This window comes from Triticum dicoccoides, chromosome 3B (assembly GCF_002162155.2).
Source record: "Triticum dicoccoides isolate Atlit2015 ecotype Zavitan chromosome 3B, WEW_v2.0, whole genome shotgun sequence".
Taxonomy (NCBI): domain Eukaryota; kingdom Viridiplantae; phylum Streptophyta; class Magnoliopsida; order Poales; family Poaceae; genus Triticum; species Triticum dicoccoides.
In genome coordinates this window covers 829,573,670-829,601,241 of record NC_041385.1, presented here as the reverse complement: position 1 = coordinate 829,601,241, position 27,572 = coordinate 829,573,670, and the positions used below count along the sequence as shown (strand labels likewise).

At 43.4% G+C, this 27,572-nt stretch overlaps 1 protein-coding gene across 1 annotated transcript; it reads left to right on the top strand.

Annotated features, from left to right (window-relative positions):
* The first annotated feature begins 19,686 nt into the window (after positions 1-19,686).
* Positions 19,687-27,334, top strand: LOC119278744 (protein DETOXIFICATION 40-like). The gene is made up of 7 exons (XM_037560079.1): positions 19,687-20,061; positions 25,100-25,731; positions 25,829-25,885; positions 25,990-26,228; positions 26,386-26,504; positions 26,660-26,746; positions 27,056-27,334. Exons 1-7 carry the CDS (start codon positions 19,801-19,803, stop codon positions 27,137-27,139), a joined length of 1,479 nt encoding a protein of 492 aa, XP_037415976.1. The 5' UTR covers positions 19,687-19,800; the 3' UTR covers positions 27,140-27,334.
* Positions 27,335-27,572: the final 238 nt, after the last annotated feature.

Here is a 27,572-nt window from a genome sequence, read left to right as displayed (position 1 = left end):
GGCCAAGGGGAGGTTTCCCTCCCCCCCAAGGCACCTAGGGGTGCCTTCCACCACATGGACTCTTCCATGGTGGAAACCCTAGGCGCATGGGCCTATAGGGACTGGTGCCCTTGGCCCATCTAGGCCAAGGCGCACCCCCTACAGCCCATGTGGCCCCCGGGGACAGTTGGCCCCACCCGGTGGACCCCCGGGACCCTTCCGGTGGTCCCGGTACAATACCGATAACCCCGAAACTTGTCCCGATGCCCGAAATAGCACTTCCTATATATAATTCTTTACCTCCGGACCATTCCGGAACTCCTCGTGACGTCCGGGATCCCATCCGGGACTCCGAACAACATTCGGGTTTCTGCATATACATATCTTCATAACCCTAGCGTCACCGAACCTTAAGTGTGTAGACCCTACGGGTTCGGGAGACAAGCAGACATGACCGAGACGACTCTCCGGTCAATAACCAACAGCGGGATCTGGATACCCATGTTGGCTCCCACATGCTCCACGATGATCTCATCGGATGAACCACGATGTCGAGGATTTAATCAATCCCGTACGCTATTCCCTTTGTATATCGATATGTTACTTGCCCGAGATTCGATCGTCGGTATCCCAATACCTCGTTCAATCTCGTTACCGGCAAGTCACTTTACTCGTACCGCAATGCATGATCCCGTGACCAGACACTTGGTCACTCTGAGCTCATTATGATGATGCATTACCGAGTGGGCCCAATGATACCTCTCCGTCATACGGAGTGACAAATCCCAGTCTTGATCCATGTTACCCAACAGATACTTTCGGAGATACCCGTAGTCTACCTTTATAGTCACCCAGTTACGTTGTGACGTTTGGCATACCCAAAGCACTCCTACGGTATCCGGGAGTTACACGATCTCATGGTCTAAGGAAAAGATACTTGACATTGGAAAACTCTAGCAAACGAACTATACGATCTTGTGCTATGTTTAGGATTGGGTCTTGTCTATCACATCATTCTCCCAATGATGTGATCTCGTTATCAATGACATCCAGTGTCCATAGTCAGGAAACCATGACTATCTGTTGATCAACGAGCTAGTCAACTAGAGGCTCACTAGGGACATGTCGGTGTCTGTTATTCACACATGTATTACGATTTCCGGATAACACAATTATAGCATGAATAAAGACAATTATCATGAACAAGGAAATATAATAATAATGCTTTTATTATTGCCTCTAGGGCATATTTCCAACAGTCTCCCACTTGCACTAGAGTCAATAATCTAGTTACATTGTGACGAATCGAACACCCATAGAATTCTGGTGTTGATCATGTTTTGCTCTAGGGAGAGGTTTAGTCAACGGATCTACTATATTCAGGTCCGTATGTACTTTATAAATCTCTATGTCTCCATCTTGAACATTTTCACGAATGGAGTTGAAGCGACGCTTGATGTGCCTTGTCTTCTTGTGAAACCTGGGCTCCTTGGCAAGTGCAATAGCTCCAGTGTTGTCACAGAAGAGCTCGTTCGGCCCCGACGCATTGGGTATGACTCCTAGGTCGGTGATGAACTCTTTCACCCATATTGCTTCATGTGCTGCCTCCGAGGCTGCCATGTATTTCGCTTCACATGTAGATCCCGCCACGACGCTTTGCTTGCAACTGCACCAGCTTACTGCCCCACCATTCAAAATATACACGTATCCGGTTTGTGACTTAGAGTCATCTAGATCTGTGTCGAAGCTAGCGTCGACGTAACCCTTTACGACGAGCTCTTCGTCACCTCCATAAACGAGAAACATTTCCTTAGTCCTTTTCAGGTACTTCAGGATATTCTTGACCGCTGTCCAGTGTTCCTTGCCGGGATTACTTTGGTACCTTCTTACCAAACTGACGGCAAGGTTAACATCAGGTCTGGTATACAGCATGGCATACATAATAGAACCTATGGCTGAGGCATAGGGGATGACGCTCATCTCTTCTATATCTTCTGCCGTGGTCGGACATTGAGCTGAGCTCAATTTCACACCTTGTAACACAGGCAAGAACCCCTTCTTGGATTGATCCATATTGAACTTCTTCAATATCTTATCAAGGTATGTGCTTTGTGAAAGACCTATGAGGCGTCTTGATCTATCTCTATAGATTTTGATGCCTAATATATAAGCAGCTTCTCCAAGGTCCTTCATTGAAAAACTTTTATTCAAGTAGGCCTTGATGCTGTCCAAGAGTTCTATATCATTTCCCATCAAAAGTATGTCATCTACATATAATATGAGAAATGCTACAGAGCTCCCACTCACTTTCTTGTAAACGCAGGCTTCTCCATAAGTCTGTGTAAATCCAAACGCTTTGATCATCTCATCAAAGCGAATGTTCCAACTCCGAGATGCTTGCACCAGCCCATAAATCGAGCGTTGGAGCTTGCACACTTTGTCAGCATTCTTGGGATCGACAAAACCTTCCGGTTGTATCATATACAATTCTTCCTTAAGAAAACCATTAAGGAATGCCGTTTTGACGTCCATTTGCCATATTTCGTAATCATAGAATGCGGCAATTGCTAACATGATTTGGACGGACTTCAGCTTCGCTACCGGCGAGAAAGTCTCATCGTAGGCAACCCCTTGAACTTGTCGATAACCCTTAGCGACAAGCCGAGCTTTATAGATGGTCACATTACCATCCGCGTCTGTCTTCTTCTTAAAGATCCATTTATTTTCTATGGCTCGCCGCTCAACGGGCAAGTCAGTCAAAGTCCATACTTTGTTTTCATACATGGATCGTATCTCGGATTTCATGGCTTCCAGCCATTTGTCGGAATCCGGGCCCGCCATCGCTTCTTCATAGTTCGAAGGTTCACCGTTGTCTAACAGCATGATTTCCAAGACAGGGTTGCCGTACCACTCTGGTGCGGAACGTGTCCTTGTGGACCTTCGAATTTCAGTAGGGGCTTGATCAGAAGTATCTTGATCATTGTCATTAACTTCCTCTCTAGTCGGTGCAGGCACCTCAGGAACATTTTCTTGAGTTACGCCATTTTCCGGTTCAAGAGGTAATACTTCATCAAGCTCTACTTTCCTCCCACTTACTTCTTTCGAGAGAAACTCTTTCTCCAGAAAGGACCCATTCTTGGCAACAAAGATCTTGCCTTCGGATCTGAGGTAGAAGGTGTACCCAATAGTTTCTTTTGGGTATCCTATGAAGACGCATTTTTCCGACTTGGGTTCGAGCTTTTCAGGTTGAAGTTTCTTGACATAAGCATCGCATCCCCAAACTTTTAGAAACGACAGCTTAGGTTTCTTCCCAAACCATAATTCATACGGTGTCGTCTCAACGGATTTCGACGGAGCCCTATTTAAAGTGAATGCGGCAGTCTCTAAAGCATAGCCCCAAAAAGATAGCGGTAAATCAGTAAGAGACATCATAGATCGCACCATATCTAATAGAGTGCGATTACGACGTTCGGACACACCATTACGCTGAGGTGTTCCAGGCGGCGTGAGTTGTGAAACTATTCCACATTTTCTTAAGTGTGTGCCAAACTCGTGACTCAAGTATTCTCCTCCACGATCTGATCGTAGAAACTTGATTTTCCTGTCACGTTGATTTTCAACCTCACTCTGAAATTCCTTGAACTTTTCAAAGGTTTCAGACTTGTGTTTCATTAAGTAGATATACCCATACCTACTTAAATCATCAGTGAGGGTGAGAACATAACGATAGCCACCGCGAGCCTCAACACTCATTGGACCGCACACATCAGTATGTATGATTTCCAATAAGTCGGTTGCTCGCTCCATTGTTCCTGAGAACGGAGTCTTGGTCATTTTACCCATAAGGCATGGTTCGCATGTCAAATGATTCATAATCAAGAGACTCTAAAAGTCCATCAGCATGGAGCTTCTTCATGCGTTTGACACCTATGTGACCAAGGCGGCAGTGCCACAGGTATGTGGGACTATCATTATCAACCTTACTTCTTTTGGTACTCACATTATGAACATGTGTAGCATCACGTTCGAGATTCATAAAGAACAAACCATTCACCATAGGAGCATGACCATAAAACATATCTCTCATAAAAATGGAACAACCATTATTCTCAGATTTAAAAGAGTAGCCATCTCGAATTAAACGAGATCCTGATACAATGTTCATGCTCAAAGCTGGCACTAAATAACAATTATTAAGGTTTAAAACTAATCCCGAAGGGAGATGCAGAGGTAGCGTGCCGACGGCGATCACATTGACCTTGGAACCATTCCCGACGCACATCGTCACCTCGTCCTTTGCCAGTTTCTGCTTATTCCGCAGCCCCTGCTTTGAGTTACAAATGTGAGCAACTGCACCGGTATCAAATACCCAGGAGCTACTACGGGCACTAGTAAGGTACACATCAATTACATGTATATCACATATACCTTTTGTTTTGCCGGCCTTCTTATCCGCTAAGTACTTAGGGCAGTTCCGCTTCCAGTGACCGCTTCCCTTGCAATAAAAGCACTTAGTCTCGGGCTTGGGTCCATTCTTTGGCTTCTTCCCGGCAGCTTGCTTGCCGGGCGCGGCAACCTCCTTGCCCTCCTTCTTGAAGTTCTTTTTACCCTTGCCTTTCTTGAACTTAGTGGTTTTATTGACCATCAACACTTGATGTTCCTTCCTGACTTCTACCTCTGCTGATTTCAGCATAGCAAATACTTCAGGAATGGTCTTTTCCATCCCCTGCATATTGAAGTTCATCACAAAGCTCTTTGTAGCTTGGTGGAAGCGACTGGAGGATTCTGTCAATGAACGCATCATCCGGGAGATTAACTCCCAGCTGAGTCAAGCGGTTATACAACCCAGACATAGTGAGTATGTGCTCACTGACAGAACTGTTTTCCTCCATCTTACAGCTGAAGAATTTGTCGGAGACTTCATATCTCTCGACCCGGGCATGAGCTTGGAAAACCATTTTCAGCTCTTCGAACATCTCATATGCTCCATGTCTCTTAAAACGCTTTTGGAGCCCCGGCTCTAGGCTGTAAAGCATGCCGCACTGAACGAGGGAGTAGTCATCGAAACGTGCCTGCCAAGCGTTCATAACATCTTGTTCTGCAGGGAGAACGGGTGCGTCACCAAGCGGTGCTTGTAGGACATAATCTTTCTTGGCAGCTATGAGGATGATCCTCAGGTTCCGGAACCAGTCCGTATAGTTGCTGCCATCGTCTTTCAGCTTGGTTTTCTCTAGGAACGCGTTGAAGTTGAGGACTACGTTGGCCATTTAATCCACAAGACATATTGTAAAATATTTAGACTAAGTTCATGATAATTAAGTTCAACTAATCAAATTATTAATGAACTCCCACTTAGATTAGACATCCCTCTAGTCATCTAAGTATTACATGATCCGAGTTAAACTAGACCGTGTCCGATCATCACGTGAGACGGACTAGTCAACATCGGTGAACATCTTCATGTTGATCGTATCTTCTATACGACTCATGCTCGACCTTTCGGTCTTCCGTGTTCCGAGGCCATGTCTGTACATGCTAGGCTCGTGAAGTCAACCTAAGTGTTTGCATGTGTAAATCTGTCTTACACCCGTTGTATGTGAACGTCTGAATAAAACACCCGATCATCACGTGGTGTTTTGAAACAGCGAACTGTCGCAACGGTGCACAGTTAGGGGGAACACTTCTTGAAATTAGTATGAGGGATCACCTTATTTACTACCGTCGTTCTAAGTAAACAAGATGCAAAACATGATAAACATCACATGCAATCAAATAATAAACGTGACATGATATGGCCAATATCACATAGCTCCTTTGATCTCCATCTTGGGGCTCCATGATCATCTTGTCACCGGCTTGACACCATGATCTCCATCATCATGATCTCCATCATCGTGTCTCCATGAAGTTGCTCGCCAACTATTACTTCTACTACTATGGCTAACGCGTTTAGCAATAAAGTAAAGTAATTTACATGGCGTTTCTCGATGACACGCAGGTCATATAAAAGAATAAAGACAACTCCTATGGCTCCTGCCGGTTGTCATACTCATCGGCATGCAAGTCGTGAATCCTATTACAATAGCATGAACATCTCATACATCACATATAGATCATTCATCATTCATCACAACTTTGGCCATATCATATCACAAACCACTTGCTGCAAAAACAAGTTAGACGTCCTCTAATTGTTGTTGCAAGTTTTACGTGGCTGAATTAGGGTTCTAGCAAGAACGTCTTCTTACCTACGTTAAAGCCACAACGTGATTTTTCAACTTCTATTTACCCTTCATAAGGACCCTGTTCATCGATTCCGCTCCAACTAAAGTAGGAGAGACAGACACCCGCCAGCCACCTTATGCAACTAGTGCATGTTAGTCGGTGGAACCGGTCTCACGTAAGCGTACGTGTAAGGTTGGTCCGGGCCGCTTCATCCCACAATACCGCTGAAGCAAGAAAGGACTAGTAACGGCAAGAAAGTTGACAAATCTACGCCCACAACAAATTGTGTTCTACTCGCGCAAGAAGAACTACGCATAGACCTAGCTCATGATGCCACTGTTGGGGAACGTTGCAGAAAACAAAAATTTTCCTACTCGTTTCACCAAGATCATCTAGGAGTTCATCTAGCAACGAGTGATTAGATGCATCTACATACCTTTGTAGATCGCACACGGAAGCGTTCAAAAGAACGGTGATGATGTAGTCGTACTCGACGTGATCCAAATCACCGATGACCAGCGCCGAACGGACGGCACCTCCGCGTTCAACACACGTACGGGACGGGAGACGTCTCCTCCTTCTTGATCCAGCAAGGGGGAAGGAGAGGTTGATGAAGATCCAGCAGCACGACGGCGTGGTGGTGGATGCAGGGCGTCACAGCAGCAGGGCTTCGCCGAGACTACGAGGGAGAGACGTAACGGGGGGAGGTGGAGGTGCCAGGGGCTGGTGTAAAATCCCTCCTCTCCCCCCCCCACTATATATAGGGGTGCCAAGGGGGGGGCGCCGGCCCTAGTAGATGGCATCTACTAGGGGGGGCGGCGGCCAAGGGGAGGTTTCCCTCCCCCCCAAGGCACCTAGGGGTGCCTTCCACCACATGGACTCTTCCATGGTGGAAACCCTAGGCGCATGGGCCTATAGGGGCTGGTGCCCTTGGCCCAGCTAGGCCAAGGCGCACCCCCTACAGCCCATGTGGCCCCCCGGGACAGTTGGCCCCACCCGGTGGACCCCCGGGACCCTTCCGGTGGTCCAGGTACAATACCATAACCCCGAAACTTGTCCCGATGCCCGAAATAGCACTTCCTATATATAATTCTTTACCTCCGGACCATTCCGGAACTCCTCGTGACGTCCGGGATCTCATCCGGGACTCCGAACAACATTCGGGTTTCTGCATATACATATCTTCATAACCCTAGCGTCACCGAACCTTAAGTGTGTAGACCCTACGGGTTCGGGAGACAAGCAGACATGACCGAGACGACTCTCCGGTCAATAACCAACAGCAGGATCTGGATACCCATGTTGGCTCCCACATGCTCCACGATGATCTCATCGGATGAACCACGATGTCGAGGATTTAATCAATCCCGTACGCTATTCCCTTTGTCTATCGATATGTTACTTGCCCGAGATTCGATCGTCGGTATCCCAATACCTCGTTCAATCTCGTTACCGGCAAGTCACTTTACTCGTACCGCAATGCATGATCCCGTGACCAGACACTTGGTCACTCTGAGCTCATTATGATGATGCATTACCGAGTGGGCCCAGTGATACCTCTCCGTCATACGGAGTGACAAATCCCAGTCTTGATCCATGTCACCCAACAGATACTTTCGGAGATACCCGTAGTCTACCTTTATAGTCACCCAGTTACGTTGTGACGTTTGGCATACCCAAAGCACTCCTACGGTATCCGGGAGTTACACGATCTCATGGTCTAAGGAAAAGATACTTGACATTGGAAAACTCTAGCAAACGAACTATACGATCTTGTGCTATGTTTAGGATTGGGTCTTGTCCATCACATCATTCTCCCAATGATGTGATCTCGTTATCAATGACATCCAGTGTCCATAGTCAGGAAACCATGACTATCTGTTGATCAACGAGCTAGTCAACTAGAGGCTCACTAGGGACATGTCGGTGTCTGTTATTCACACATGTATTACGATTTTCGGATAACACAATTATAGCATGAATAAAGACAATTATCATGAACAAGGAAATATAATAATAATGCTTTTATTATTGCCTCTAGGGCATATTTCCAACAAGTACACATTGTCTGGTTAAGTTCTTTTGCCTTCGTTTTCTACCGTATTTTCTATCTTTGTTTTCTTTTATTTTTTCTTCGGCTCTTCATTTTTTCTTAGTTACATTTGACTTTTCATTGCTTTCACCGGTTTTCTATTGCTTTTTTTTGCTTCTTTATACCTTAGTTTCTTTGTTTCTTTCTTTGTTTTCTTCCTTCTTTTAGTTTTTTATCGGTATTCATTGGTTTTCTTGTTCTAACACATGTCCAGTTCTTTTAGTGCACAATATTTATCAGCATTTTTTTAAACAGGGGAACATTTTTGTCATGTACTTTTTTTAATGGTATGAAAAAATTTCTTATACTACAAAACTTATTATTTACATTGCATGTGCTTTTAAAAAGATTCACTTACATTTTTGTGAAGTACATGAATTTGTTTTACATTTCTATAAATATTTTTGTAAGTATCACAATCATTTTTTGGAAACAGGGGAACATTTCTTGAAAAATTCATGTTCTTTTCTTAATGTTACAGAACATTGTTTATATTACACAATTTTTATATTGTATAAACATTTTTAAAAATCACATATATGTTTTGAAACACAGAAACATTTTTTTCATGAACTTTTTTTTGAAAGATTTCAACATTTCCTAAAACTGAGCTCATGTTTTTTATATTTTGTTAGTATTTTTCAGATTCACTGTTTTACATAAAAGTAAAAAGTAAAGAATATGAAAGAAGAAAAGCGAAATTAGCATGACATCAGATTGATAACTAACGTTGCTACTGGGCCGCACCAGCACCTTGTAGCATGCTCACGGACAAGGCAGCAGTCTGCTGCCTGGCTATAAGCGAGAAATAGGCGCCCCATATATCACCCGCGACGAGACAGACAAAGCTACAGTCTGGCCACTGGCGCAAGGTTAGAATGCAGGCCCAAAACTGTAGCTCCCCTGAGCTGTTTTGGGAAGATTCCACGGTCAGCTTTGGATCCGTGTTACAAGGTTGTGTATGTTGTATTCTTTCTTTGTTTGTTTGTTTTGATATCGGGTTTCTATGTTTTTTCTTGTTCTTTTTTCCTTTTTACTTTCTTAAACATGTGTCAACTTTTCTAAATATACGTCATAAATTCTACATATACGCACGGAACATTTCATATGTAAATGTTAAACATTTTTCCAATACATGATGAAAATTTTATTTGAATACATGTTTAAAATTGCTTGGGTACGTGCAAAACATTTTTCAATGCATCTTGAACATTTCATGAATGGTACAAAACATTTTTAAGTGAAGATCATTATTTTAAATGTATAAACATTGGTGAAAGGATATTTTTTTTAAACTACCTCAACAATTTTTACATTTTGTGAAAATTTGCTACAGATGTGATGAATAGTTTTGGAAAGTATCAACAACATTTTTGAATGGCATGATACAGTTTTTACTATGCGAACATTCTTTTTTACATTAGGTAAACATTTTGAAAAAGGTAACCTACATTTTGTATGTGGAACACATGTATGCTTTTTTAAGTGTCACAAACATTTCTTTAGTGCTATCAACATTTTCTAAAAGTTGTGCAAACATAATTTTACATTGCATGAAAATTTATGAATGTGCAGTGAGAGTTTTAAGAAAGTTACTGAATTATATTTTGTAGTATATGTATTTAGAATATTGCGAAAATATAAACAAAACTAAAAAACCAAATCTAGTGAACGAACCAAGCGACAGGTCCTTTTTACTGATTTAGGCCTCGGAGAAGGTGATGACACCTCGTCCACAATGGTCCGTTGCTTCCTGTGGAATAATGATTGAAACGTCAAAATGATACCTGCGAACGGGGTGACTTCTAGAGCACTGGCGGAGCTTCAGCAAGGCTACATAGGCCATGGCCCGCCCAGCTTTGCAGCACCTTCTCCTATTATAGCTGGCCCATGGGCCGAGGAAATGCCAATTTCATGCAATTTAGCCTACCCAGCCCGCCCAGAAATATGCTGCAAGCTCCGCAACTGTTCTAGAGCCAAGGTTTGTAGAAACTTACTTGGTTGGACGGGGCCCGACGTGAGGAGATTGATCTGAGGGGCATGAATCTTGAGCAGGATCCCGAGGTGGATTGGGATCCTGGTTGATCAACGGCACGGATGGATCCGGTGCTTGGTCATCTGGTGCCCTCCGGTGCTTGGCAACCTTGGTAAGAGAATATGGCAACATCGATCCAATTTTGATGACAATTATATTGTTCCCACCCCATTTCATATTTTGTAAATGTATAGTTTCTATGTTAATTCAGTGTAGCTATAGTGTAAATCTCTACTACCTAAAAGGAACGGAACGTTCCGTTTCCCCTCTTACGTCGCAGCCTTCGTCCGACCTCCTTCGATCGCCCCCACCCCCCACCCCCCGCGCCCCTATGTTTTTTTGCCCCTTCCATCTCTGGTTTTTCTTTCACAGGTTTTCTACAAAATCAGCCTTAAATTACGCTCTAATTTGCCTCCCCTATTTCCTTCGGTTGGACGAGCCATACTAGGGTTTTCCCGTCGTCTAGCCTAGCTAACTCCTGCCGCGTAGATCTTGAGCCACCCTCCCCTGAAAGCGCAGAGGCGATGTGGAGGGTTTCAGGACGACAACATCTTCCCTGGGGCTGGACCTTCGATCGTGCGCTCCAATTCTCTCGAACATGATCCAGCGCGCCGCCCTCCGTTGACCTTCACGACCTTCACGATGCAGCCCGCCGCCGAGTTCTTCCGGCGGGTACGCGCACGTACAATGCTTAGGCCAAACCAAACTACTGGATCGATCTTTGGAGTTCACGTAGGAAAGCTAGCTAGCTAAGCCAGCGATCGGATACGGCCGGACGGTCGCACAGGAAACTCAGGTACACGAGATCGTATTCTTTCCCCCCTGCCGCCATGATCTTGACGTCGCTCCATGCAGTCACAGCTCACACCTGTCAATGTAGAACTTGGCTCAGATGCCATGCCACACTTGGCCTCCTGTTCGGCCTTGACTCGCCCTCAGGCCATTGACCTCCTCATTGCCTAGATGAACATATACATACCTTCAGTTTGTGTTATCAAATTGTTACGTAGTAGATCTGAGGATATGCCCAGAGCAGGCAACAGAAGGGTACAAACGATTCGAATGCCCACTGCAGCCTTTAGGAAAATTTGAAGTATTCTCACTGTCCATTTTCTGTTGTTGTTTTTAATGTGCCGACAGCAAGAACATTTTCTTCTTCAAACATGCCCATTTGTTTGTGTGTTTCTTGATTGATTTCCATGGTTAAGATTATTTTGATGGTGTTTCCGTGGTTAGTATAGTTGGATGCATAGAAAGTAATGAGTTATGATTTTGTTCCATGCAAGAGCAAGGAGGCAAAAGCAATCCCCAAAAGCAAGCAGAGTCTGAACATTTGGTTCCTGACCAGCTGAACTTCTTTGTGATATCCTAATTGACGTTGTACAAGTTTGCTTCTCCAATGTTATGAGCCAAAGCGAAATGCCATGTGGTCAATGTCGACGATTCCTTTATATAGTTCAAGTAAGTAGCACCTTACTAGATTGAATAACTTCTACATGGATGCGCAAGTAGTGCGAAAGAATTTAACACCAACCATTTGGAATTTCAGATACACACTCTTTAAGATCACTACTGTTGAAACTTATGAAATTAAACGAGATGGTCACAGATTCAGTTTATCTCATGAACATGAGAAATAAAATAATACTCCCTCTGTAAGTGATCTAAAACATCATATATTAGTTTACAGAGATAGTAATTGCTATGTATTACCATTGTATTTTCGAGTACAATTCTTTGTCCAGGATGTTAAATTTAATATAGGCAGTGCATCTTCTATTCTCGAGTGTACTACACCCGAGTTTACAAAAAAAAACGATATCAAATGTGATCCAAAAACTCTGAAATTTTGTGACATGAAACATGATCAAATGTTTTAAGTTGTTGCAGAATTTCATCCACACAAAAATATTTAAGGAGCTATCGAAGAAAAAACAAAATCATGCACCCCAAAATGAAGAAAATAATAACGAGTGAAATTTTTTGTGAGAGCGCCTTCAATGTTATTTGTGGCTGAAATTTTGCAAGTATCTAAAACATTTGATCATGTTTGATGTCAAAAACAAATGGATTTTTGGATAACATTTGATATGTGTTTTGTCGGTTTTTTGAAAACTCAAGTGTATTACACTTGAGTGTAGCCACACGTTTCGTTTAGTATAACTCTCAATAGCTTTAGAGAACATCTTCTCTTTTATGTCTATTCATACTGATTTTCATAGAGAATTACTACCTCCCAAATTGTAAGGAGTTTACCCTACCAAAAACTCCTTATAATTTGGGACAGAGGAAGTAGAATTAATTACAAACACAGTTATCAGCTCAAAATTTGTACTTGTAAATGTCTCATGGTGGGCATGAGGAATTGAAAGGTAAATGTTAGACATAATTGATGTTGAACCATTCAAATATATATATATGTATGCCCCGTTGCAACGCACGGGCAATTACCTAGTAAGATAAAATATTGCATATATTTTAGAGTGGGCTATTTTTAGAGTTATATATGGCATGTTTTATTATTTAGTCACATATACTAAACTCACTTATTATACACTTCAGTGGGAAATTTGTTTACTTGTGAACAACCATAGTTCTTTATTTTTGGAGGTTTACCAATCAAATGAGATGTATTGTTAGAGAGATTTTGTTGGTTATAGCTTTGACATGATTTTCTTAATGCGGTAGAAATGGTATTAAACATAATTGACATAGTTTGAATTTCATAGGTAAGGATGTGCACAGGATATTTAGGTGTGAGTTTACAAGTGTTTTGTTTTTTGAGGGTTTATGAATGTATTGTTATAGATATTGTTTAGGCATTTTCCTAACTGTTTTATAAAAGTAGTTTACAAATATATTTGCTTTTTTTTTCAGTGGTACAAATGTATTTGCTATAGTTATTATTTTCCAGAGGAAAAATAGGCGTGAGCCCCATTGGGTCGGCCTGAGTTGGGATTCGATCCAGCCCCAGTTGGACCAGGGCCTTTGTATTACTGCTCTGCACACCGTCTCCCCCGATTTCTTCCTCCGCCGGCTGTCTCCCGCACCGCCCTTCCGGCCCCACCCGTGGCTCCGGCAGCTATCCTAGCTCCGTTGTGTAAGTGTTGTTCAATTCCTTCCGGTTAATCCCAGATTTCATTCTTGAACCCAGATCTGCTGAAATAGTAACTTCTTCCTTGGTCAGGTCAGGCCGAGCCAACAACGAAGGGAACCAACTTGGGAAAGCAGATAGGCGCCGGCGGCTCCGGCGAGTGCCTTCTTTTTCTTCAGTTCCTTCTTGCCGGTTTGGTAAGGGACTCAGAAGTGGTCTGTTGTCCGATTCCGACTACTTCAGTCGGTATTGAATCCGACTCGGTGCAGATATAGAGCCTCAACCTGAACCTGGGAGTAATATGAGTTAGTAATTGGCCAATCTCATTGTGATTTAATGAAAAGGAAAAGTTGGTTTATTTTTTTCTTAAGCAACAAGAATCTCTATCTCTGTTACTAGTTCAATGAAGATTTCATTCAGAACGAGCAAATGCGATTTAAAGCCGCTTATTGTTTTAAGCCATGTCCAATGCAGAGATGCGCTTCGTGAGAAGTTAAAACTAATCTCCAGTCGTTTGTACTCCCTCCGTTCCTAAATATTTGTCTTTTAGAGATTTCAAATGATTACCACATATGGATGTATATAGACATATTTTAGAGTGTAGATTCACCCATTTTGCTCCGTATGTAGTCATTTGTTGAAATCTCTAGAAAGACAAATATTTAGGAACGGAGGGAGTAGTACGTAGTAAACAAGATTGAAAAAGGTCATCTGCTTAACTTGTTGTGGGTGACAAGATTGGACAAGATTGAGTTAGAGAGTAAACCATCCACCATTTACATTTACATCATTACATAGGCATCTTGAGGAAATCTTCTTACGAAACAGAGCATCCAACACAAGTACTCCCTTCGTCCCAAAATCTTCTTACAAAGTTGAGTCACTTATTTTGGGACGGAGGGAGTAAGTCATTCAAGGCCAAGCAGATCTGCTCGACATTTTGTTGTGGGTGACATGTTTCCATCCGGAAAATTATGGTTGCCAGTACTCTCCAGGTAGCATTATGGTTTTCATTGTCTGAAAAAGCATCAGCGTTCTCTTATGTCTGCTGAGTTGGGGTGAAACCAAAGAATAAATCAAACGTGTCGAACCAAGCAAATAGAGGATTCCCGAACAGAAAGAACATATACTCTTTTCACTGTACATTATGTCTCATCATACATATGGAGAGGCCCTATATGCCAACTCCACACAGGGCGCCTCCCCACCCCCCGATTGGGGCGACCCATTTGCAGTTTGAGCAGTGAAAATCCAAAAAATAATGAGCGTGCGAGGGATCAAACACAGGAACTCCCGCTTGTGCGGACATGGCTAGTGACTTGAAACAATGATTTTGCTGGACAATAGGCATCGCAGAACATTAAAAACTATCATCAACAAGACACCTAAGACATATTTTGAAACTTCAAAACACTTTTCTTAAAAGGGAATATTTTGAAATGGCAAACTTTTTCAAAATTGAGAATACTTTTATACAACCTAGAATATTTTCTGAAAACACAAAGATTTTTGGAAAAATCTCAAATACTTTTTGAAGATATGAACAATTTTTGAATCTTTAAATAATATTTTAAACACGCGATCATTTTTTAAAAAAATTGATGCTTTTTTAGAAACATGAAGATTTTTTTTAAACATGAAGATTTTGTAAAAAGGGAGCATTTTTCGAAACTCCTCACAATATTTGAAAAGACAAACATTTTTTGGGTCTAAGAACAGGTTTGAAAAAATGAACATTTTTAAAATCCCAAACACAATTTGAAAACACGGATATTTTAGAATTTATGAAAAAAAATCAATACATTTTTTTGATATTTTCAAAAGAACTTTTGGAAAATCTGAACAAAAGTTGAATGTTTGGACCAAATTTTAAAACATTGAACAAATTTTGAAATTCTGACATTTACTCCCTCCGTCCTTTAAAGAGTGTGCTTCCAACTTTATTGGAGGGTCAAACTATCTCAATGTTTGACCGAATTTGTGCAAAAATATATCAATGTCTATGAAACCAAGTACATATATGATGAAAATATATTTTATCATGAACCTAATGCTACTAATTTGATGGCATAAATGTTGGTGCATTATTGTATAAATACAGTCAAATATAAAAAGGTTTGACTTTCCAACAAAGTTGGAAGTACACTCTTCAAAGGACGGAGGGAGTATTTTAGAACGCAAGCAATAATATTTAACACTGAATAGTACATAACATAACTTGGGCTTTAGATTTGACTCATTATCACACTGATGTCAAATTTGTCATTTTTGTATCTCAACAAATATTTCAATTTTTCATACGAAATCATACATTCTAAATCCGGTGCACTGGATAATAGTCTGCTGTTATCAAGTAGAAACAGAATCCATCTATGTAGGAGTGGACGATGTTTTGCATGTCAGTTTACGAAGCAAATATAGTCTAATGTCGGCAAAGTGAGTATATGGTATAGTAAACTGACGAATTGACAAACAGAGGACACCTATTCGGAATTCCGGATGCTTCAAAAGTACTCAATTGCTTACTTGTTAAAGGCTACGAGAAGGCTGAGGCATCTCATGGGACAGAGAAGCGGCGAGATTGATGATTAGGTACTACTACTAGGGCACATCATATCCAACGACATCAAGGCACATGAATGGAACTACACCACTGAATGAAGAGACAAAACATACAGAATGCAGAGACCAGCCCAACTGTAGCTCCTGCTTAGAGCATCAGCAGCCAGAGCAACAACGAATCCAACATCTAGGCATTCTGCAGTCAAGTCCACTGAGAAAGAGAACTTGTCCGGAAGGAATTCAAGGAAGTAGCAGCATGCAATTTGAAGTTGAGCAAGTCGTGAAATGCCCAAGGCGTACAAGTTAGATTTTGCAGCGGATACGGTCTAGCTGAGCTTTAACATCTGGACAGGGTGTGAGGAGAACCTGAGCAAGGCTCAAAGGACCTTCACGGATGATATCACTATCAGCTATCAAACATGAGAGATAACCAGGCACCTGGGGGCCGGTGATGTTTTCTTTCTTGGCATCGCTGAGGTCATACCTGGTGTACATGTTATAAAACTTGTTTCCACCAAAACTGCCGTAAGTGCAGTTGCCCTTGATGGAAGGAACCTTATCTGCGTCAACTAACATGCACCTTCCAAAACTTAGAAAGAGCGCACAGCTGCCGATACTTTCGAGTGGTTCAAGTACCTTCCGCTCAACGTCCACGCTGAAAAATTCAGTGATTCCGAGATCCACTCTAACAACCAGCAGTTTACCAGCAGACTCCACGAGAGCACCAGTGTAGTGCATTTCAATCTCCAGTATCCTCTCCGCATACCAAAGGCCACCGGTCCAAACGATCTTATATAGCATTCCTGTCAAACTGAGCACATAAACATTGCCTGCACAGGTGACCATGCTCCGGAGGCAGAACGACTCTTCCTCCTTCAAAGCAGCATCATGAATCTTCACCGCGCAGAGCTGGCCCATGGGATCAGCAGAGTAAACCACTGCATTATTACCACCGAGCAATACGTATTTGCAGAGGATCTGTGGGAATGAGAAGATAATCGTTGGTTCGGAGCCGGCCAGAGCGATTGTTGTCGCCACCCGAGACCCCGGAGGTATCGGCGCCGCAAAGGGAAGCATGTCACCAGTCAATGGGTTGAGGAGACGAGCGGCATGCGGGCGCTCCCTATCCCCCAGGACGAGGAGACCGTCGGATGCACCGACGAGGATGTAGTCATGGAGCAACGAGAGGCGCAGGCGGCGGAAGCGCCCTGTGGTGACGTGGAGGAAGAGGGGCCGGCCTTGGTCGTCGTCTGCCCCGTTGAGCAAGACCCACTGCCGTGGGCGGAAACGGAGGTCGGCGACCGCGGCGTGCGGAGATGGCTTGGCGACGGCAGAACGCCAGGTGGGGCAGACGGCGCTCATGGACATGTACTCGTCGACGCCGCCGGTGGAGAGGACGCAGTCGGCAACAAGATGGACGAGGTCCGGCTGGAGCGACTCCCATCCCGCCCGCCGCTTCTGGCTGCTGCAGCCGCCCTCCTCCTCCTTCATCCTCGACAAACACCTCGGCGACTCCCACCGCGTGGCCGATCGATGCTTAGGGTTTGGCTTCGATCGAGGAGCAAATGGCGGCGATTGAGGGGCTGGATTTGAGGATTTGGCGTCGCCGATGCTTAGGGTTTGGGGATTTGGGGATTTCGGAGGAGAGGGGCGGCGGCTGGATAGCAGAGAAGCTCGGCCACGAGTGGTGCCGTTGGGCTGGTGGAAATACTTGCAGGCCTAAATTTGCTGTTGGGCTCGGGCACGAGTGGTTGTAATCTAAAAGTTCTTTTCTTTTACTGATTTTTGTTGGGGGTTTTCCTTTTAAAAAATATTCAGAAATTTCAAATAATGTTAGGGATTTCAACAAATGTTGCGATCTTTAACACAAATTCAAAAAAAATCAAATTAGTTACAAAGAGATGTATGATCCAGATTTTGTGCAATTTTCTGAAAGTTTAACCACGTTAAAATGTTGTCGTAACATGACCCCCATGCAAATTTTCATAGTTTCCGGATCATGTTTAGTTTTATAAAAAGAAAACCAATAGGATGATGTAAAGGTTTGAGGAACAATAATAGAAAGGGTCGTCCACGCACAGTCGAGGATCGTCTTCAGAGAGATGAGTCCGCTAGCGGCACCTGCTTGCTTCTCACAGATGAGGAGTGGGAGTCTCGCTGCAAACGGCGCGAGTGAGGTGAGGGCTCACACTCTAGCTTTGGTCAGTAGGCGCGCAAAAGCCAGGGCGGTGGTGGTGGAGGTGAGGGCTCACACTCGGTATGTCCCGTCGCTGGCTACCTGGGGCCCACTTTACAGCCACACCCACAGTTAATATCGTGGCGAGCCGGACAGCGAGACGCAAAAAAAAAAAAGAAGGACAAGCTTATCTCAGAAAAAATAAATAAGGACAAACAAAAGGGGCAACAAATTGTTGTTGATGTCATAGTACTCCTTGTCAGGAATCTCCAGGTATACCAGTACTAGTATGTACTGGAAACTGTTTTTTGTAGGTGGATTTTAGAATCCGATCGAGTGCCCAGCGCTCGTTATGTCCGTCGCTGGCTAGCTGGGCCCTACTGTCAGCGGGAGCCACAGTTAATATCGTGGTTCAGATAAGACCGACCGGGCCACAGTATTCAATACTTGTTGGTAAAACTGAGAACAATGGGGATCCGTTTTGAAAAGGAAAAGAACAATGGGGATCTTGAGGAGAGATGTGAAAATCTGTTTTGAGTTTGTAAGAGAATCTCCGGCAGCCGCGCCAAAAGACGCGCGCGTGGTAAAATGCCCCTTTAGCGCGTGCGACAAGTTTTCACGCGCTTCAGCGGCGACGGGAAATAATCGCGCGCGGGGGAGAAAGTTGTCGGTCGCGCGGTAGATTTGACGCGCCGCTTCGCGCGCGCCTATAAAATGCGGCGCTCGCCACGCGCTGCACCACACTGTCGTGCCACGCGCGCATTTTCCCGCCTTCCCGCCACTTTCACCGCTTCCTCGCCGCTCTCAGCGCCCCGCCACCACCGCGCCACCATGTCGCCGCGCCGCCGGGGATCATCTGGCTACCGCGGCGTTCGCCTGCGCCCCTCTAGCGCCTACTACGCCGAGATCCGGTCCGGCGACGTCTGCCTCAGCGTCGGCACGTTCGGGACCGCGCACGAGGCCGCCTGCGCGTACGACGCTGCGGCATGGCGCCTAGGGAGGCCTCGCGCGCAGTTGAACTTCCACGACGTCTACACGCGCGAGCAGGCGCAGCGCGTCGCCCCTCCGCCTCGTCTGATTATAGACCGGGACCGTGAGGACCACAGTCGGCTGCAGCGCCGCCTCCTTATCACTAAAGACATATTGTAGATGCTCTAAAGACATATTGTTTTGGGGGGTGCAGATGCAAATGTACCAAGGGGGCATCTGTAAATGATAACTGAGTTGATCCTGGAGCAGTCTATCATGCGCTCGGTATGTCCGTCGGTGGCCAGCTGGGCCCCACTGTCAGCGGGAGCCACGGTTCATATCGTGGCGAACCGGCGAGATTTGGCAAGTTGTTTTCCTTTTTATTTTGTTCATTTGTTTGAACGCATTTGGCAAGCTGTTACTGCACCAACCTGTGGTGAGCAGCCTACTGCCTACAGCTACAGCCGAAGTGGTCATCGGCCCGGTCGGTAGCTGCCGCATTGATTCGATTCAAGGAGCAAACACACACACGCACACACGCACACGCACACGCACAGATCGCGCCATTATATACGCCAGCGTCCGTCCGTCGACGGGCCTGGCCGAGCGAGCGGAGCTACCATCTCAGTCAACGCCGACAGAGCACAGCTCGCACACACACAGCTCCCATGGCGGACGGGGAAGCGCCGGGGCGGCTGGAGAGCATCCTGACGGACTCGTCGGCGCCGCTGGCGGGGCGCGTGTGGGCGGCGGGGGCGATCGAGCTCGGGATGCTGACGCGGCTGGCGGCGCCGGCGGTGGTCATGTACATGATCAACTACCTCATGTCCATGTCCACGCAGATCTTCTCCGGCCACCTCGGCAGCCTGGAGCTCGCCGCCGCCTCCCTCGGCAACACCGGCGTCCAGATGTTCGCCTACGGCCTCATGGTGCGTTCGCTCCCCCTCCATCTCGCCTCCAAATCATTCAGCGCTCGCTGTTTCTCGTCAAAAATATACTCTAGCTAGGCGACACTCTGCATTTTGGTGTAGATTTGGTGTAGTAGATCCAAAACGCTGAGTGGCCCACAGCTAAGATCAGAATGTTCAATGAACCTGCCATTGTTGGACCGAAATATTACTATATATTTTCGATGCTTCGGAGTAGAATAGATCGAGATGCTCCGTAGATCAACCTCTCATCAATGGGCGCTGATTGGGCCAAAAGTGTTGGACAGTAGTATACAATAGAAACTACTGCTACTACTTCACTTGTTGCTGTTCTTAATTGCCCACAGCTTAGATCGAAATGCTCAATCAACCTGTCACTTTTGGGCCTTGATTTGACCAAAGCGAAAGAGCACCATTTCACATTTGTTTATTGGCGAATGTGCCGGGGTGTTGATTTGTTTATGGTTGAGTATAGTTGATGGGCTGCAACGGCGATCGACGGGAGACAAATTTGACTTGGTTGGGTCATCCGCTCTTTCTCTATAGGCCACTTGTACTTAGCAAACTTCCCATGTGATTTGGAATATTCGTTTTCCTATAAAATATTGTTTCACTCACACTTAGTGGGATTATAGGCATGATGTCAGACATGACCAATCTGGCCGCCAATCCACCACGTCGAAACAGAGCCGAGCAAGGAAAACTTGTGGGCATGTCCCAAACTCTAAAACTTGGCCTACCATCTAAAAGGGAAAATGGTTTACCTCGATTGAAAATGATTGTGCCAAACAGCAAACTTGGTACGCTATCAACAAAAAATTGAAGAGTAAAATAAAACAGAAAACGAAAACAATAGAGAATGATTATTGCAACTATAAATTCATACTCTCGGGGTTAACTTCTTTGTGCGGGAAAAAGTTGACGATTCTTAGCATGCCCAAAGTTAATAAGCAAGCCAACTTTTTTTACTTGAGAGAGGAAGAGGGAGAGGGAGAGTGGGGGAGGGGGGATTCTGTGTTGAGAAAACAATGAGATCACCCAATTAGGGGTACCCCTTGCGGGAGCCCCTCAAGGGTCACTTTTGGCGGGTGGAGAGCGCAACAAGTGGCGCGCTCTCAGTCACCGCCACGTGTCGTGTGTTAGGCACTCCCCCATGATATGATTTTTTTTATGTACACGTTTGCGGGGTTTAGACGATTTTTTTTAGGGTTTTATGGTTTTCGCCTAGTTTTCCCTAAATTTTGGAGAAAAATTAATTTCAAAAAATAATTTTTTTGCATGAAAATAGGCACATATATATATTTTTTTTGCTTTCACGAGAGGCAAAGATTTGCTTCCGCGGGTGGCACTTCCCAGAAAGGGAAAAATGTAAGGGAAAAAACGTGTTTCCGGCTACGACGTTTTTCTATCTTTTTTACCTGGTTTTTTTATGAAAGAAAGTTTGTCAAAACCAATTAACATGATATCTAGTCGCGGGGAATCTAGCAATGAAAATGATTCAGGATTTGGACGGTTCAAGAGATAAAATGTTTGAAAAATAAATTTATTTTTTTGCGGGGGGTTTGAAAAAATGAATTGACGGAAAAAGGGAAAACTCCCGGGTTGCCAGTTGTCATCGCCTGAGCACGTGGGAGTGACATTTTCAAGAAATACCCCTTAACAGTACTGCTATTTCACTTAACCGTACTGCTAAGATCGGAGTGTCCAATGAACCTGCCATTGTTGGGCCGAAAGAGTACTATATATTTTCGATGCTTCAGTGTAGAGTAGATCGAGATGCTCCATAGATTAACCTCTCATCAATGGGCGATGATTGGACCAAAAGTGTTGACCCTATACAGTACTACTAATATTTATTTCACTTGTTGATTGATGCTCTTAATCACCCACAGCTTATTAAATCGAAATGCTTTTTTTTCCTTTTTTTTGCGGGTGAATTAGATCGAAATGCTGAATCAACATGTCACTTTTGGGAAGCATTGATTTGACCAAAGCGAAAGAGCACTATCTCACGTTTATTTACTGGTGGCAAGAACCAAGCTCGTGTGTCATGGGGTTGATTTGTTTATGGTTGCGTACAGTCGATGGATTGCAACGGCGACCGACTGCAGACAAATTTGACTTGTTGAGTCGCGTCGGCTCCTATAGGCCACTTGTATGCTTTGGAAACTTCCCATGTGATTTGGAATATTAGTTTTTCCTATAAATATTGTTTCAATCACACTAGGTTGCACTAGGCATGATGTCATGTATGACCAATTTGCTACCTACTGAGAATCTCGACTCCGGACCATGTGCGCAATTTCGCCGCAAATCATCTACATCGAGACATGGCCCGAGCAAGGAAAATCAGGGGCGTGTCCCAAAATGTAAAACATGGCCTACCTCACTGGAAAATGATTATTGCCATATAAATTCAAGCTCTCTAAGTTGATTATTTGCCTAAACCATAAAGTCCTCCGCAACGATTCTACCGTTGAAAATTTGACGATTCTTGGCACACAAAAAGTCCACTGCTTGAGAGGGGAAGGGAGAGGGAGACAGTAAGCTAGCCAACTTTTACTTGAGAGGGAGAGGGAGACACTAAGCTAGCCAGCTAGGTAATGAGCTATAATGAACACACCTTAGCCACATGAGATGGACCGGCCTAATTACTTGGGAAGGTTCTAGTCAATTTTTTCCTATTTCACGAAGGTTCTACAATATTTTGGCCCAGTATTTTCTTTTTACATTGTTTTCTCTACCTGTTCTTATTTTTAAATTATTTTAAAATATTCACAGTTTTCCAATATGTTCCTGAATTTTTTTAAATGTTTAGTGTTTGTCAACATTTAAAAAATCACATATTTTAAATATTTCGTAAACTAAAATGTTCACATGTTTCTAAACAATCATGTTTTATTAAAAAATGTTATAGAAATTTCAAAAAGTTTTTCACTTAAAAAACTTGTTTTGGGGAAACTAAAATGAGAAACTGAGTGAAAACTAGTTAAAAAAACAAAGTTAGATATATCGATACAATAATAAGCACAAAGTGGGCCGGCACAATCGCGTTATTCCTATGCAATTAGCTAACATTCTGTTGAAACACATGCCAACTAGGTGACATTCCGTCGCAACACACGTCAAGCGTGAGACTATATCTCACTTTTTGTGAGAAGATAGAAGCGCTAGCATCGGCGAAGCTTGTAGTGGGTTGGCACAATAGAAGCTTCAAACATTCCAATGCTTTTTTCTTTTGGGCCCGACACAACTTTTCTTTTCTTTTCTTACTTTTATTATATTCCAAAAATCTTCTAAATATATATCTATATGGTAAAACTGCTATATTTAGTTTTAAAACTGTTAACCACATATTAAAAAATATTTGTGGTATGTAAGATTGTTGTCGGCATTAAAAAAATTGTATAATTAAAAATATCATGACATTTAAAAACTGTTCAAATGTTTCAAAATATATACGTGACATTTAAAAAAAATCTTCATGAAAATTTAAAAAATCGTGTAATTTGTAAAAATTCTAACTTTTAGTAACTGTTCGTTGAAAATATTTTTATGATTTGCTTATAAATTTCTCATATAATTTTTCAATTTCATCAAATCATATAAAAGATAAAAATGTACATGATCTAGGAGTGCCATGGAAATTATATCAGAATTTTATAAGAAAATAGTAAAAATATTTTCAACAAACAGTTATTAAAAGTTAGATTTTTTACAAATATTTAAATAACTGTTCATAGAATTTTTCATATAAAATATTTTGAATAACTGATCTAGGAGTGCCATGGAAATTGCCAACGTGTAAACAATGTTTGTCCATTGAAAAAAAATGTACATGATTTTGTTTTTTAATTAATGTGTCTTAAAACAATTCACCATGTATTTAAAATATTTTCATTGCGTATCTGAAAAATGTGCAATCCATATATAAAAAATGTTCAACATGTATTAAGAACTTATATGTATTTCAAAATAAATAAGTATATAAACAAAAGGAGTAAAAATCTAAAAAAAAACCTTGAAAACAATAGAGAAAATCACAGGATAAACCACGCGGAACCTTTTCAAAATCGGGTGGATGGTTTCCCAAATATGTTCATCTTCTGAAAACCGATCGCTACCACCTTATCGGGTGGGCCCATTTCACGGATCATGTAGGCAACCGATGCTTCTGTCTCCCATTAAGCGAGACATAGCATTAATGGGCCTATGTGCTATGGGCAGAAGTGAATTGATAGAAAAGAAGAAACATTATATTTTTTTAATCTTATAATATGCTGGGTGACGAACAAACAACCCCCAAAAATCCATTTTCATACTATGTTTTCACCTTGAAATCTTGAAAACCGGGTATATCACCCCCTTGAGTGTTTTACGTTGACATTCAAATTTCAGGTTGGTTTGGTTCGTGGTTAGGACGTTCACTCCTTTTTTGCAGGGAGACGTTCACTCCTTTTGACACCTTGCGTCTGAAAATTTCTTCTTAAACGATGATATGTGGTTATATGTACTACTCCCTCTGTCCCGTAATGTAAGACGTTTTTTTGGCACTACACTCCCTCCGTCCCGTAATGTAAGATGTTTTTTTGAAAGTAGTGTAGTGTCAAAAAAACGTCTTACATCAAAAAAACATCTTACATTACGGGACGGAGGGAGTAGTACATATGACACTCCTAGATCACCCTCGCTGCCTCTGCCGGTTCTCCCCGCTGTCTAGATATTAGGAAGGCTCAAATGAGGAAAACCTTATAAGAAAATCCCCCCTAGATGTTACTCTAAGGATGCCAAGAGCCATATAATATAGTGGTCCTTGACTATTCAGTATTGAGACTGATAAATCGTCGCAAAAAACAAATTCAGGGGGTTTTCCCAGGTTTTCTTCAGTATATAATTTCCAAAAAATGTTTGAATGTCTTTGTATTATTTAGAGTCTATTGTTTATTTACTTTTCTTAGTTATTAAATATTGATTTTAAAAGGTATGTTGACTGTTTAATCGCAATTTATCACACTAACAAGACATTACATTCTTGCAGCTGGGCATGGGTAGCGCAGTGGAGACCCTGTGCGGACAAGCCTTCGGTGCGCAAAAGAAAGACATGCTCGGAACCTACCTGCAACGCTCCGCCGTGCTCCTCTGCTGCACCGGTATACCGCTCGCCGTGATCTACGCCTTCTCGGAGCCACTCCTCGTGCTATTAGGACAGTCGCCGGAGATAGCCCACGCCGCGTCGATCTTCGTCTACGGCCTCATCCCTCAGATCTTCGCGTACGCCATCAACTTCCCGATCCAGAAGTTCATGCAGGCGCAGAGCATCGTCCTCCCCAGCGCCTACATCTCCACGGGCACGCTCGTGCTGCACTTGCTGCTCAGCTGGGTCGTCGTCTACAAGGCTGGCCTCGGCCTGCTCGGCGCCTCGCTGGTGCTGAGCCTGAGCTGGTGGGTCATTGTCGTGGCGCAGTTCGCGTACATCGTCGTGAGCCCGACCTGCCGGGAGACGTGGACCGGGTTCACCTGGCAGGCATTCTCCGGCTTGCCGGCCTTTCTCAAGCTCTCCGCCGCGTCTGCTGTCATGCTGTGCCTTGAGACATGGTACTTTCAGATCCTGGTGCTCATTGCCGGCTTGCTCCCCGACCCTGAGATTGCCCTGGATTCCCTCTCTGTGTGGTGAGTACCATTCATCCATAATTCTTGCTGATGTTTTGTGCCTCTGCATAGTAATCAATCTGCAGAGTTTGTGCTAATTAACCTGCGATTTGTGCAGTATGACAATCTCCGGTTGGGTGTTCATGATCTCAGTAGGTTTCAACGCCGCCGCAAGGTTTGTGACTCTAGACTCAATGACTTGGCAACATTATCATTGCATACTGACATCTAGGAAAGTAGTAGTACTCTAACTAGCTAACGGATACGTTTTCATTTCAGTGTAAGGGTGAGCAATGAGCTCGGTGCCGGCAACCCCAAGTCAGCATTTTTCTCAGTGTGGGTCGTCACTTCGCTCTGTGCTGCCATCTCTGTTGTCTTTGCCATTGTGATGCTCTGCCTACGCAACCACATCAGCTACTTGTTCACAGAGAGTGAAATAGTTTCCGACGCGGTGGCGGATCTCTGCCCGCTCCTTGCCATCACGCTCATTCTCAATGGCATACAGCCTGTACTGTCAGGTAATTTTTTTGAAAGTTTCTCCACGCCAACATGTGCTATCTTGATTAGTCCATTAGTAGACTATTTCAAAAAGTTTTCATGTCGATTGCATTACTCAAACAACAGGGGAAAATATACATGGATTTTGAACTTTACTGACATGCATACAATTATCAGGTGTTGCTGTTGGATGTGGATGGCAACAGTTTGTTGCATACGTGAACATTGGTTGTTACTACATCGTAGGCGTACCCCTTGGCATTGTTCTCGGTTTTGTCTTCAACCTCGGCGTAAAGGTGGTGGATTTATCCTTCAATTTTTTCATATATATATATATATATATATATATATATATATATATATATATATATATATATATATGGTGATGACGAAATCTTTACTTCTGTGTTCTAACTTGTGTTTGGTGATGGCATCGTATGCCTGCTCGCAGGGCATTTGGAGTGGCATGATTGGAGGAACGACTATGCAGACGGCCATTCTACTGTGGGTCACCATCAGAACCGATTGGAGCAAAGAGGTACCCCCTGTCACTAAATGTATAGAGCAGACAGTTGAGTCAAACATTTCCGTTACTTTTCACAAAAGTGTTAATGATGAAAATGGAGTTAAACTATGTGAGGTCCGAAGATTCATTCTACCTACCTCTATCACCATAGCTTGTAGTTGTCACAAATTTAACATCCAGACCTCCTGTTTCTCACCATCGCGCCTTCTATCGCATGATTCTGATCCTTCTTAGGAGTATATATGGACGATGCAAATTGTTAAAAAATATGCATTGATAAAGATACACTACGTAAATGTACTTGTTTTATTTGACCTTCAGGTTGAGGAGGCGCATAAAAGATTGAACAAGTGGGATGATACCAAGAAACAGCCCCTCCTTACGGCGGCCACGGATAACAGCTAATTAGTGGTCCAGTGTAGATCTATATTTCTTGTTCAACAATCGAGAATCGAGCTGGCATTGAGATTCACTGTCAGCATGGGGAATTAATTTGCATCATGTGTCCTGATTATCGCGTTGTAGAACCATTCATCAAGATTTCAGACATGCTTCCTAATGACATGAGGTGGCCATCTTTTTTTGCTTTTCTTTTCATAATGAAGGTCTAACCCCTAGCCACTATGTCGGTGATGCACACGACCATATATTATTGCTAAGTCTCAGCTCGTAGAAAAGAAGTGATAATAGCTCAGTCGTTATCACAAATGTGAACATGATGACAAAATGCACTCATGCTACTTCAATCCTACTACCGGACCGCTCCCCATATTAGTTGAACATAGCTCGACCAATCACCTCCCGTCGACAGCCAGACTAAACTAGCGCCTACCGTACC